The sequence below is a fragment of the Rhinatrema bivittatum genome, chromosome 5 (assembly GCF_901001135.1).
Source record: "Rhinatrema bivittatum chromosome 5, aRhiBiv1.1, whole genome shotgun sequence".
NCBI classification, from domain to species: domain Eukaryota; kingdom Metazoa; phylum Chordata; class Amphibia; order Gymnophiona; family Rhinatrematidae; genus Rhinatrema; species Rhinatrema bivittatum.
This window is the reverse complement of record NC_042619.1, coordinates 376,419,233-376,432,428: the sequence shown is the minus strand read 5'-3', so window position 1 is coordinate 376,432,428 and position 13,196 is coordinate 376,419,233. Positions and strand designations below refer to the sequence as shown.

The 13,196-nt window shown below is 41.6% G+C and overlaps 1 protein-coding gene across 1 annotated transcript in view; it reads right to left on the bottom strand.

Moving 5' to 3' along the window:
- LOC115092477 (interleukin-1 receptor type 1-like) overlaps positions 1-13,196 on the bottom strand; it is a 140,201-nt gene that overhangs the window by 100,531 nt on the left and 26,474 nt on the right. Inside the window, exon 2 of the mRNA XM_029603319.1 lies at positions 1,847-1,916. Within this exon, the coding sequence (XP_029459179.1) occupies positions 1,847-1,910 (64 nt within the window). The 5' untranslated portion in view covers positions 1,911-1,916. The remainder of the gene's footprint in view (positions 1-1,846; positions 1,917-13,196) is intronic.

The following is a 13,196-nucleotide window of genomic DNA, read 5'->3' as shown; positions in this document are numbered from 1 at the left end:
AAGAATGGGAGATCTGATGATCTTAAGGTTGCTAAACAGGTAGATAAAGCAACAGCAAATGCCAGAAACATGCTTGGCTGCATAGGGAGGGGAATGGTCAGCAGAAAAAGGTGGTGATATTTTCCCTGTATAGGTTCCTAGTGAGACCTCACTTGGAATACTATGTACAACTTTGGAGACTGCACTTTGAAAATGATATAAAGAGGATGGAGTTGGTCCAGAAGGCTGCTGCTAAAATGGTCAGTAGTCTTTACTATAAAGCATATGGGGAGAGACTTAAATATCAAAATATGTATATGTGGCACCCCTACAAGTTGGCCACTAGATATCACCTAGTCCCTATAAATAACTACCATTTTACAACTGAATGGATGGACCCTGCTTTTAATTAGGGACTAGGACTAGATTCAGAGGGAGTTGAGTTCAGAGCTTGAGAAGTAAGGAGCCCTAGTGGAGCAGATTTCTTCTTGATAGGGCCTACAGCCTCACCCAGTATACTTTTGGGATAAACCTCCTGTGCACTCCCTGCCAGACTGGGTGCCAATATAGGTAAAGCAAAAGACTAATAGGATTTTGACTACGTTAAGGATTATTTTGCCTGGGTGGCAGCTTGGGCTCTGGGTAAAGATTTCCCTCCTGGATCCAGAGGCCAGGTCACTTAGACCTGATGGTATTCTACAAGAATCACAGAGGAGCGGCAGAGATGGTAGCCCCCAGAAGATATTTGGTCATATAGTGAACTTTTTCCTATTTTTGGTAGAGGAGGGGTTCTTGTCACCTCTCCTCTCAGTTTGGAGCTTGAGGACTATGCCTCACTCCCAATAGAAAGACCCTTTCCTGCAGAAAGACTCAACAAATCATATACAGAAACAAAAGAGCAGCAGAGATGACCCTACTAGGGTCTTCCCCCTTGGGACACTGGCTCAGGCTGGGAACCACTGTGAAGACATCTGGACTCAAGTAGGATTGTGACACCTTTAAGGGGATTCCCACTCACAAGATAGGATCCCCCCAGAGTAGGGGACCACGTAGCTCTCCTTCTAGAGTGTTGGGAATCCCCAGGAACCTGAGGCACTAGCATTTACCAAAGGACACTCCACTATACATCCGTTTATCTCACATGCTTACCTTTTAAAGAAATCAGTAAATGTTGAACACCCAGACCTGTGCCCTGTGGTCTTTGTCCTTTCCAGCACCAGTACCACACTGCACAGCCGCACACAAGAAAGGGAGTCACTGCCTGAGCCACAAGCACCCGCTTTCCCCCTAGAAAGGACTCACCCCTGAGGTAACAAACTTGGAGGGGACCTGTGGCAAAGGATGATAGCCCCGAGAAACAAATTCTTGTGTGTGCCCTTGGAGGTGATGCCAGTGGAAGTGGTGGAGACAAAAACAGTATCTTTTTCTGTCATCATATTCCTATGGTTTTAAGGTCATAATTTAAAATGTAGCAGGACATGAGTTCAGTGTCATGGGGGAACATAAGAACATAAGAAAATGCCATGCTGGGTCAGACCAAGGGTCCATCAAGCCCAGCATCCTGTTTCCAACAGAGGCCAAAACCAGGCCACAAGCTGATAACCTCGCTCTTGTCATAATAAGGACAAGGAACTAAATATAGGATTGTATCATAGTATACTATGTAACAGAATTCCAATGTGATCACAGAGATGTACACATCCGTATGCTCTGATGTCATTTTCACACTCATAAAAATTAAATTCCTTCGCTCATGTTGAACCATTGTGTACCTTATACACAGACAGATATTTTCTTGTAGAAAAAAACAGTAACTAAAATAATTAAACATGTTTGGAAAGTCATGGTAAAAACTTACGTGACTTACCTGAGATGAGTGAAGGCAAACTTATTAGAAATACCCAGAAAGTAATTAAGAATACATCTGTCATTGTTTACTGAAAAATAAAAGGAAAAAAAAATACAATTTTCTAAAAGCAATGAAGTCCTGGCTTAAGGTTTTGTGGCTCCTAAACTCCTGAAACTGTGAGGATCATATTCAGCTACAGGCAAGGTTAAGGCAGCAAGGCAGATAAAGATTAAGATAGCAAGGCAGATAAAGTTGCCTTGCTATCTTTGGCGGGATGTTCAGCGGCGCATCTGCACCCCTGAATATACCTAGAGACCTTTGTTTTCAGTTTGTATTTTATTTTTTTCTGGGACTTTATTAGTTTTTATTACAATAAGAACACAACTTTTATTTACCTGGAAAATCTTTCCACTGATTTATCCTATTTTTTTTTGTCTTTATTGCAATAAATGCTGATAAATTACTAGATAAAATAAAATAAACACTGACAATGAAAGTCCCTAAATATTCCCGACTTTCTTAAAGATAGCCAAATAACTTCAGCCAGCTACCTCCACAGCATGACCAGAGTTAGCCGGATAAGTTAACTCCGCCCTAGAATGCCCCTAGATTATCTGTCTGAATTTAGCTGGATAAGTGGCGGAAATATTCAAAAGTCGATATTTAGCTGGCTATCTCGAGGAGGAGCCTAGTAGTTGGAGCAGCGGGCTGCGAACGAGTAGGATGCCAGGGTTCAAATCTTGCTGATGTTCCTTGTGACCTTAGCAAGTCACTTTCCCTCTAGTGCCTCTAGTACAAACACAGGGCCTCATTTGCTAAGCTCTTTTCCCATAGACCCAAAAGGGGAGAAAAATCTTAATAAACTAGGCCCTTAGGATTGTAAGCCTTCTGTAGACAGGGAAAATACTTTACCTAAATGTAACTTTCCTTGAGCTATCAATGAAAAGGTGTGACCTAAATAAAATATTTATTTATTTAAAATGTTTGTAGAGACATAGATCGAAACGGTTTCCAATGAAACATGCATAATAAAATAATATCTAAGGCATAACAAATAGTCAGTACAGCATAAAACATAAAATAATACATTACAAAATAAAGGAAGGGTTGCATATGCTTGCATCAAAGCAGAGGAAGGAGGGGGCTCAAACGGGGGCTAACTGATGAAATGCCAAGCTGCACAAATAGGTTTTCAGATTCTTCTTAAATTCTTTGTTGGACAGGAGCCCTAGAGAGTCGAGGAAATGCAGGACCTGCAACTGAGAAAGCACGCTTTATTGTAAGATCTACTTGGCTAGTTTTGCAGAATGTACTTCAAGGAGACTTTTGTTTAGGGAATGGATATGACGATTCGGTTGATAAATGTGTAAGCTTTAACATAACCAAATTGATTTCTTGTAAAGGAGATTGTGAATAATCATAAGATTTTGTATTGAATGTGATAGGGAATGGAGAGCCAATGTAAATAATAGAGAGCAGGAGTTATGTGATTGTCATGTTTTGCGTCTACCAAAATACGTGCAGATGCATTTTGGATCAGTTGTAGAGGATGAATAGTAGTAAATGGAAATCCCAGATATAGAGCATTACGGTAATCAAGTCCTGTAAGAATAAGGGATTGTAGTACTGTTCGGAAATTGTGATGATATAATAATGGCTTAAGGTGCTTTAATAGATGAATCTTGAAAAATGATGTTTTTACCAAAGCAGAAATGTTGTGAGTCCTGGATAAGGCCGAGTCAAGAGTTACTCCAAGGTTATGAGCTTTCATTATGATGAGAATAGTATAATTATCAAGATGAAGGTGAATAGAACAACTACTCAACAGCCTACACCTCATCTTAAATTCCTCCAAGACAGAAATCCTATTCATCTCTCCTGAGAACAACATCTCTAACATTACTCTTCCTACCAATCTTCCTACCACACAAGTTAGAGACTTAGGAGTGATAATAGACAACCGGCTAAACTTCAAGGCACACATCAACAAAACAACCAAAGACTGCTTCTATAAACTCCAGGTCCTGAAAAGGATAAGACCTCTTTTCCATGCTCAAGACTTCAGAACGATCATACAAGCAGTCATTTTTTCGAAATTAGACTATTGCAATTCTCTATTGCTAGGTCTGCCTTCATCCTACTCCAAACCACTACAGATGGTTCAAAATTCAGCAGCCCGACTACTGACAGGCGCAAGGAAAAGAGTCCACATATCTCCCATCCTGAAAGAGCTTCATTGGTTACCTGTACACTTCCGTATCATGTACAAAGCCATATCTGTCATTTACAAAACTATACATCAACTCACCACCCTCGATCTACAAATCCCTCTCCAAGTATACAACTCGACAAGACCTACCAGAGATGCTTACAGAGGCTCCCTCCAAGTACCCCCCGCAAAAACGACCAGACATATTACCCTAAGAGATCGTGCCACCTCCATAGCTGGCCCCCTCCTGTGGAAATCCATTCCTACAGATCTCAGACTGGAGCCCTGCCTCCAAACTTTTAGAAAAAGACTTAAGACTTGGTTATTCAAGCAAGCTTTCCCGGACACAATCTAATGACACATTCTATTGACTCCTCAAAACATTCAGCCCTTAACCATGCCTTTTGTATATAGTGTTTAATTTGTATATTGTTTAACCATTTCTATTCTTTCCTCTATCTTCCTCTTTTCTCCAAGTTTTGCTACCCTTGTTAAATGTAACTGCACCTTCGGTCACCACAGTTCTAGTTTGATGTATATACTGCACTCCCGTTTTATGTAAACCAGCAAGATATGTTTTCATGATTGCCGGTATATAAAAACCTTAAATAAATAAAAATAAATAAATAGAAGGTCGACATGAGGATTGTGGGATAGTGGACAAGTGTAATATCTCAGTTTTTGAGGAATTAAGTTTCAAATGGTTTGGGCTAGCCAAATATTAACAGCGTTGATGCAATGTTTCACAAAGGAGAGCCTATATGACCAGGAGATACTGTAGAGGACAAAGAATTGGATGGCATTGGGGTAGACTAGATTTTAAAATCTACGCCTAGACCTGCCAAAAGGTGACAGAGGGAGGAGGTAAATGTGAAATAAAATAGCTGACAGTGATGAACCTTGGGGAGCACCAGATGGAATAGTGTACCAAACGGAATGATGTGTGTCTATGTTTATTTGTTGAGGACGATTAGATAAAAATGACTTAAACCAATTGAGAACTGGTCCAGAAATGCCAATTGATTGAAGACCTGTTAACAATATTGAATGATCAATAGTATCGAATGCAGCTGAGATAGCTAGTAAAACTAAAATGTAGTCTCTATTTGAATCAAAACCTCGAATAATTAATAAATGCCTCTGAATAAGGAACATTATGTTTTTTGGCCATGGTGTGACTCTTGTTCACTACCACAAGGTGGCATAACTTATTCATATATAGAAGTATGAGATGTCCCTATGCAGAATGTAACTAATTTAAGAACGGGCTGAATTCATTTTGCTAAATGTTGTCATTCTTGGGTTGTAGCCTAGGCCATGCTGGCCTCAAATAACAATGGCTTCATATAACCAAACAGATAGATAAGTGAGTGTATTTAGTTAGTTATCCCAGAAATGGTCAGCAACCATAATCTCCCTATAGCACTGATAAATATTTTAGTGATTGTAGCAGAAAGAAACTATCTCACTTTATACCTTTGTCCACAAGAAGATGCTGTGAGAATACACCAGTCTTTGCCTGGACTACCCCTGCTTCAAGATTAGTATGTCATCTGATAAACTACTTTGCTTCCAATCCTCACCTTCTGTTTGCCAGACTTGTCTCCGCCTTAAAACCACACTTCCCCTTTTAATTCTTTGCCCGGACTATGTCTACTTACCTCACAAGGTCACAAGATTAATCTTTACTTGTCTATTCAGGGAGCATCAACCTTAGCTCATTCTGCACTGACCTAACCAACAGGCCGATACAGTACAGTGCGCTCCGACAGAGCGCACTGTTAACCTGCCCTTGGACGCACGTTTTCCCTTACCCCTTATTCAGTAAGGGGCGGAAAACGCGCGTCCAACCCGCGGCACCTAATAGCGCCCTCAACATGCAAATGCATGTTGATAGCCCTATTAGGTATGCCCGCGCGATACAGAAAGTAAAATGTGCAGCCAAGCCGCACATTTTACTTTAAGAAATTAGCGTCTACCCAAAGGTAGGCACTAGTTTCTGCCGGCACCGGGAAAGTGCACAGAAAAGCAGTTTTTACTGCTTTTCTGTGGACCCTCCGGCTTAATATCATGGCGATATTAAGTCGGAGGTCCCGAAGAGTAAAAAAAGTAAAAAAAAAGAAAAAAACATTTAAATTGGGCCGGCGGCTGTCGGGCTGAAAATCGGACGCTCAATTTTGCCGGTGTCCGGTTTCTGAGCCCGTGGCTGTCAGCGGGCTCGAGAACCGATGCCGGCAAAATTGAGCGTCGGCTGTCAAACCCGCTGACAACCGCCGCTCCGGGCTAAAAGGAGGCGCTATGGACGCGCTAGTGTCCCTAGCGCCTCCTTTTGCCCGTTTCTACCGCGCCACCTAATTTAAATACTGAATCGCGCGCACCGGCGAGTGGCCGGTGCGCACGCCGGGAGTGCGGACGTTCATCCGCTCTCCCGCGGACTTTACTGAATCGGCCTGCAAGAGGGGTCACAGTTCTTGCAAGTTAGTCACAACTGTATTATGTTGGTGCAGTAAAAAGGCAGCTCACACCAACTCGTAATCCAAGTGGACTAACACGGCAACCACAGTACTTAGTTCAAAACAGGAAAAAGGTATCAGCATAAGAGTAAGAGGATGAGAAAGGTATAGGGCTTCAGCTTTAGGAAGAGGCAAATGTGGATTGTATGCCATCAGCAAGAAAGGAGACAAATGTGGGTGCTGTACCGTATGAGAGGAAGCACGGAGTGTTACTATCCAGTTTGTGAACGTCACAAAAAGTATTAAATAACAGGATAAAAGGAAGGACAAGCAATTAAAGGCAACAAACTGTACTGGAGATCTTCCATTTTATTTGCATAGCTGGAAGAGTAGAGGCCAAGGGGTCGCCTGGATGCAAGGTATATTGAGTCGGTAGAGGATCTTATTTATTTAGTTAATTATTTTAGGAATATTGCCAAGGCTCTAAGCAACATGCAATAAGAACATTCATAAATTTTCCAAAACAAAACGTTACAGGAAGAAACATTTCAGACTTCATAAATCTCAACAGAACCGCCCAAAAGGCCCGCTAGAACAAAAAAGGTCTTTAGCATAAGCTTAAATGTCCTTGTGCAGGAAGTGAGACGCAGCTTTTCAAGTGGGGAGTTCCAAAAGACGAGGGAAGCTACCGAAAATGCCCGTTCTTCTTAATAAAATGCAATGAAATTGAAAGGATAAAGGCAGGGCCCCATGGGACTTAATGTTTCTCTGCTTGAGAGCAGCAGGTATAATTATTCATTCCATTACACAGCACAACCCACAAATACTCAAACAAACACAACCCGAACTGGATCAGCCAAAAATAAAAAATGTTGCACATCTAGTGCTACACTGAGTGTGAGACCATTTAATGTAAATAGAGTTATATGCTCTTATTCACACATGGGGAGGGCAATTTTCAAAAGACATTTCCAGGGATGAATGGACATTTACCCCTGGAAATGGAATTTTTGAAAATTTCCCTCTCTATGTGCAGCTAAAATTACAAACGTCTTGCTGCTGTGTGTGTGTGTGTAATGTTACCCATGCTAAGGAGAGCCATTCCCAGGAGAGAGGGTTGCAGAGAAGCTTGCAAAACCAAGTACGTTTGTATTTTCAAAAATATACACGTACGTTCGGCTAGAAAAAAGCAAATGCACAAAAAGGGGTGCAAATCTGTGCACAGAATTTTCCTTCAGCAGTTTTCAAAGGGAACACTTTCCCTCTGAAACTTTGTGCAGTTAAAAAGTAATAGCAGGCTTTGAGCTTGCATGGGCAGTTTAAAAATCGCCCGAATAATAACAGTGTAGATTTAAAACTGCCCACGAACAAAGAATTCAATGCACAGTTCTCTTGATGTTGTCTCATGATGGTCTATTTTAAAGGAATAAAACTGAATTATTTTACATATTTGAAATGTCTGCTCTTTCTCAATGTGTCTTCATATTGATGTATTAGTTCCAACTATGGTCGCAAAGATATGATGGGAAAGAATGGTTGCCTCAGAGGCATGTAAACTCTTTGGACTGGGAATGGAAGAGGGAGACAAGGATTCACATCTTGATTCTGCATGTGACCCTGTGCAAGTTATTTTCATCTCACATTACCTTAGGTACCTACTAAGATCATAAGTTCTCATGGGCAGGGACTCATTGCACCCGCACGCAATTTATTGTATGGCGCACTAGTTTCAAGCTTTCTGTGCATGCTAAAAAAATTAATAATAATAATGTGACAAAATGGGAAGATAGAAAAAGGTGGCTCAGGAATGAAACAAATAGGGATGTGAATCGTTTTAGGACGATTAAAATTATCGTCCGATAATTTTAATATCGTCTTAAACCGTTATGGAACACAATACAATAGAGATTCTAACGATTTATCGTTATAAATCGTTAGAATCGTGAGCCGGCACATTAAAACCCCCTAAAACCCACCCCGACCCTTTAAATTAAATCCCCCACCCTCCCGAACCCCCCCCAAATGAGTTAAATAACCTGCGGGTCCAGCGGCGGTCCGGAACGGCAGCGGTCCGGAACGGGCTCCTGCTCCTGAATCTTGTTGTCTTCAGCCGGCGCCATTTTCCAAAATGGCGCCGAAAAATGGCGGCGGCCATAGACGAACACGATTGGACGGCAAGAGGTCCTTCCGGACCCCCGCTGGACTTTTGGCAAGTCTCGTGGGGGTCAGGAGGCCCCCCACAAGCTGGCCAAAAGTTCCTGGAGGTCCAGCGGGGGTCAGGGAGCGATTTCCCGCCGCGAATCATTTTCGTACGGAAAATGGCGCCGGCCATACGCGTATGGCCGGCGCCATTTTCCGTACGAAAACGCGGCGGGAAATCGCTCCCTGACCCCCGCTGGACCTCCAGGAACTTTTGGCCAGCTTGTGGGGGGCCTCCTGACCCCCACGAGACTTGCCAAAAGTCCAGCGGGGGTCCGGAAGGACCTCTTGCCGTCCAATCGTGTTCGTCTATGGCCGCCGCCATTTTTCGGCACCATTTTGGAAAATGGCGCCGGCTGAAGACAACAAGATTCAGGAGCAGGAGCCCGTTCCGGACCGCTGCCGTTCCGGACCGCCGCTGGACCCGCAGGTTATTTAACTCATTTGGGGGGGGTTCGGGAGGGTGGGGGATTTAATTTAAAGGGTCGGGGGTGGGTTTTAGGGGGTTTTAGTGTGCCGGTTTTGCGATTTTTAGATTTTTCACGATTTTTCACGATATTTTACCCCCCCAAACGGCAACAATACGATTCCCTCCCCCTCCCAGCCGAAATCGATCGTTAAGACGATCGAGGACACGATTCACATCCCTAGAAACAAATACTAAAAGTAATGAAATTGTACTTATTTCCAATTTGTAAACCATAGCTAAAGATGGATACAGAATAATTAAGATAAAACAGCATAGAATAAACTTGTAATAGGCTAACAAAATACAGTGCATTAATTCACAAAATAAGCAAATCGTTTTTAAACATTATAAAATAAAACAGCTAATGTCAGTCAGTTATGATGTAAGCAGGGGAGAGATTGACTAAAGAATTTAGAGTCGCCCAACGAGCTTATGGAGGTAATATCTGCTGTACTAGGTAATTGTCTAATAAAAGATGCAAATAAAAGACAACTTCTTAGTTGTAATATATTTACTTACCTTATCCTGATGATCTTGATTATTGAAGACTGGCAATGCATTTCTATTATATCCAAAATACATCTTTTTTTTTTTTTTTAGATTCTTTTTTAATTAGAAAAATGTTGAATTTTGATTTCTTCTGAATGAAGAGCCTTACTTTGCAATTGATTTGCAATCAAGTTTCCACTGGCAAAATTCGTCCCCAGAGCCAGAACAAAAATATTGCATAAACAGATATCATAAGAACAAATTCAGACTTAACTCTTCCTTATGACACAAACTGTAACACCCATTGCTTGTGTCAGCTGCATTATAAGAAGTCTGCTCCTAGAATGGGTGGAGAAAAGTGGAAGGAGGACACAGGTGCCACACCTAACACGTAGGCAGGTAGATAATAAAAAAAAAAAATTCTTCCTGGAATATCCCAGTTCAGAAAACCAGAGTCAGCATCTGATATTCAAAATGCTCTCAGATCTTATCTCCATATCTTATCATTACAGCACCCTGGAACATTATGCAAATATTTATTGAGACGTTTCCTAATGTACTATGTCTTTCCATGAGGAAGTTATTTCCTTGACTTATTTAGGAATAAAAAACTCCTTGGAAATATCACTTAGATTTGAATGGTGGGAGCTAGGGCATTGGAGGAGCCGCACGGAGAACCCTGGACCTGAAGTAGCCTCAGCCGACCTGGACAGGCCGAGGGAAGCCTCTTTTTTATTTTTTAAATTTTTATTAACCTGAAAATTTCAGATATTTTTGGGCAAATGTTTTCCTTTACTCTTTTATCCTTATCAGTTAATCTATTATTTATTGTTATTTGCACCCCTCACCCTTTTGCCTTGTTCGCTGTATTTCTCTCAGTTCCATGTAAACCGATATGATGTACCCACGAATGTCGGTTTAAAAAAGTGTTAAATAAATAGATAAATAAATAAATGTGTTTTCAGTTACTCCCATTTGGAAGGAACTGAAAACACTGGGCAACAAATTTTCACAAAAGTCATGTTACTGAAATGAAATTATTCAATTCTTATAAATTTCCATGTGCTAAACATGAATGTGACTGTGAAAATGCAAAATTGGCTCTAGTTTTTTTTTAATATGCAATAATATAATTACATCTTGAATTGTATGCCATTAGTAGGAGACCTACAGTTAATACCGTTTAAAAAATGAAGTCATAGACTACGTCTTAGATTTCTTTGCTTGTCTCTTGTTCACCTGTCGGGAGCATCTCTGCGGAGTGTCCAGCAGTAGTCAGCCAGCATGAATATTTAAAATGCTCACCCTTTCTGACTGGGCTTCATATAGTACACTGCTGACGTCAGCTTACTCAGCAGCAGCATGGCAGTAGAACTGCATTGCATCAGAAAATGATGTAATAAACTCTGGATGATGTGTGCATGATGGTATTATGCAATATTACATCATTCTAGGCTTATTTACAGTCCTACTGGATAAATTTACATGACTAAACATAGAAAGTGAACTATATTAAATATCTTCAAAACGAGAGCCAATAAAAACTTTTCATGGTCATATTCATGTTCAGCACATCAAGATACTACAGAGTACGACCTTTTTAGGTCAGTAAAAAAAAACCTACTCATGCCACAGTAACCACACAGGACTACTGCGATGTATTTTGAATATCATTCTTAATTCTTGGCGATGCAGCACATGCTATAATGTTCTTACAAGTACATCATAACATATGAACTAAGAACATAAGAAATTGCCATGCTGGGTTAGACCAAGGGTCCATCAAGCCCAGCATCCTGTTTCCAACAGAGGCCAAACCAGGCCACAAGAACCTGGCAATTACCCAAACACTAAGACGATCCCATGCTACTGATGCAATCAATAGCAGTGGCTATTCCCTAAGTAAACTTGATTAATAGCAGTTAATGGACTTCTCCTCCAAAAACTTATCCAAACCTTTTTTGAACCCAGCTACACTAACTGCACTAACCACATCCTCTGGCAACAAATTCCAGAGCTTTATTGTGCATTGAGTGAAAAAGAATTTTCTCCGATTAGTCTTAAATGTGCTATTTGCTAACTTCATGGAATGCCCCCTAGGCCTTCTATTATTGGAAAGTCCTTCTATTAATCAGAGTAAAGCACTTGCATAACTCCTTTGAATAATAGAAGGACTAGGAGTATAACAGGTAAATTTTCAAAAGGATTTACACATGTAAATGCAACTATCATAGCAATTTTCAAAAACCATATATGCGTGTAATGTGCACTTACATGAGCAAATCATATGGACAATTCAATGGCATATATCGTACAAATTATCAAAAGCTGTGCAAAGGTCTAACAGAAGGCTCTCCACAAACGGTCAGGGCTAACACACTTTGAGATGTAGGTATCTTCAAAGTGATACTCACAAATGAAGTCTTACCAGTGAAGGCTGTAGCAAATACTGCGGTCTCTAGAGCTTTCTTGTGTGTTCACACTGTTTTGGCAAGCATGTACTGATAAACATTGACATGGCAATTCCAGTCTGTTCTTTGATTAGTCATACATGGAGGGATCCCATTACTTGCAGTGCATCTTCAGTGTGAGCTGATTGAAAGAGCAGAGCTTAAATGGAAGTGGTGTTTAAATTTGGAATAGGTGCCTGTCATTTGTTATATGGTGCCCTCTTCCAGGAAGCACCTCCTCAGGAGATGTCGGATCCGGGCCAGGTCAGCAGCAGAGTGGACATCAAGCTCATGGAGGGGAGCGTGGAGAGCAAGAGGAAGAGAAGGAGGAAGGGCAGCAAATCCATACAGTCCAGGCCCAGCATCAGGCCAGACAATGACCTCGTCAAAGGTCATGAACAGGGACACCCCGGGGAATAGTCCAACAGGCCCTGGAGCGATTCCACCAGGTGCACCACACACAAACAGGGATATTGCACAAACTGAGGTAGTGGAGGGCCGCACGAAGAGGTGTGAGCCGGGAGGTGAGTTACAGGCCCTCAGCAGCTTGGCACAGCATCTGGGGAGAGGGACCTATAGATTTGCACCATGAAATGCACGGTGGCCAGGTTATCCATGCTAACCCCTTCCCACACAAATAGGCTCTATTTGCCACATTTACCAACTAGAAATACAGCAACAGTTTGACACATGTACATAGAGCAGTGATGCTGCTGTTTATTTCTCAGACTCCTTTTCCTTCCTCTGGCAGCATTGCACAAGGATAAGGAGGTAAGGGGGGATCTGTTGCGGCCACTAGAACAGGAACGTCAGTGAACAGCACACCTAAGAACAGGAGAACAAAGCATCGGGACTTAGTGACAAATGCATACAATTTAAGATGAAAATGTCATATCTTTCCTTCTCATGTGACCATTATGTGATGCATGCTTCATGCATATTAGTGTCACTAAGCCTTCAGGACCAGGGAGAGGCAACTGAAAGGGGAGAGGGGGGGTGACAGTGAAAGGAGTAAATGGCAGGGTGTAACTATCAGATGGCAAGAACCACTCCAAAATTGTTTTATTCAAAGAGCTATCCACAGGCCCCATAAGGATGA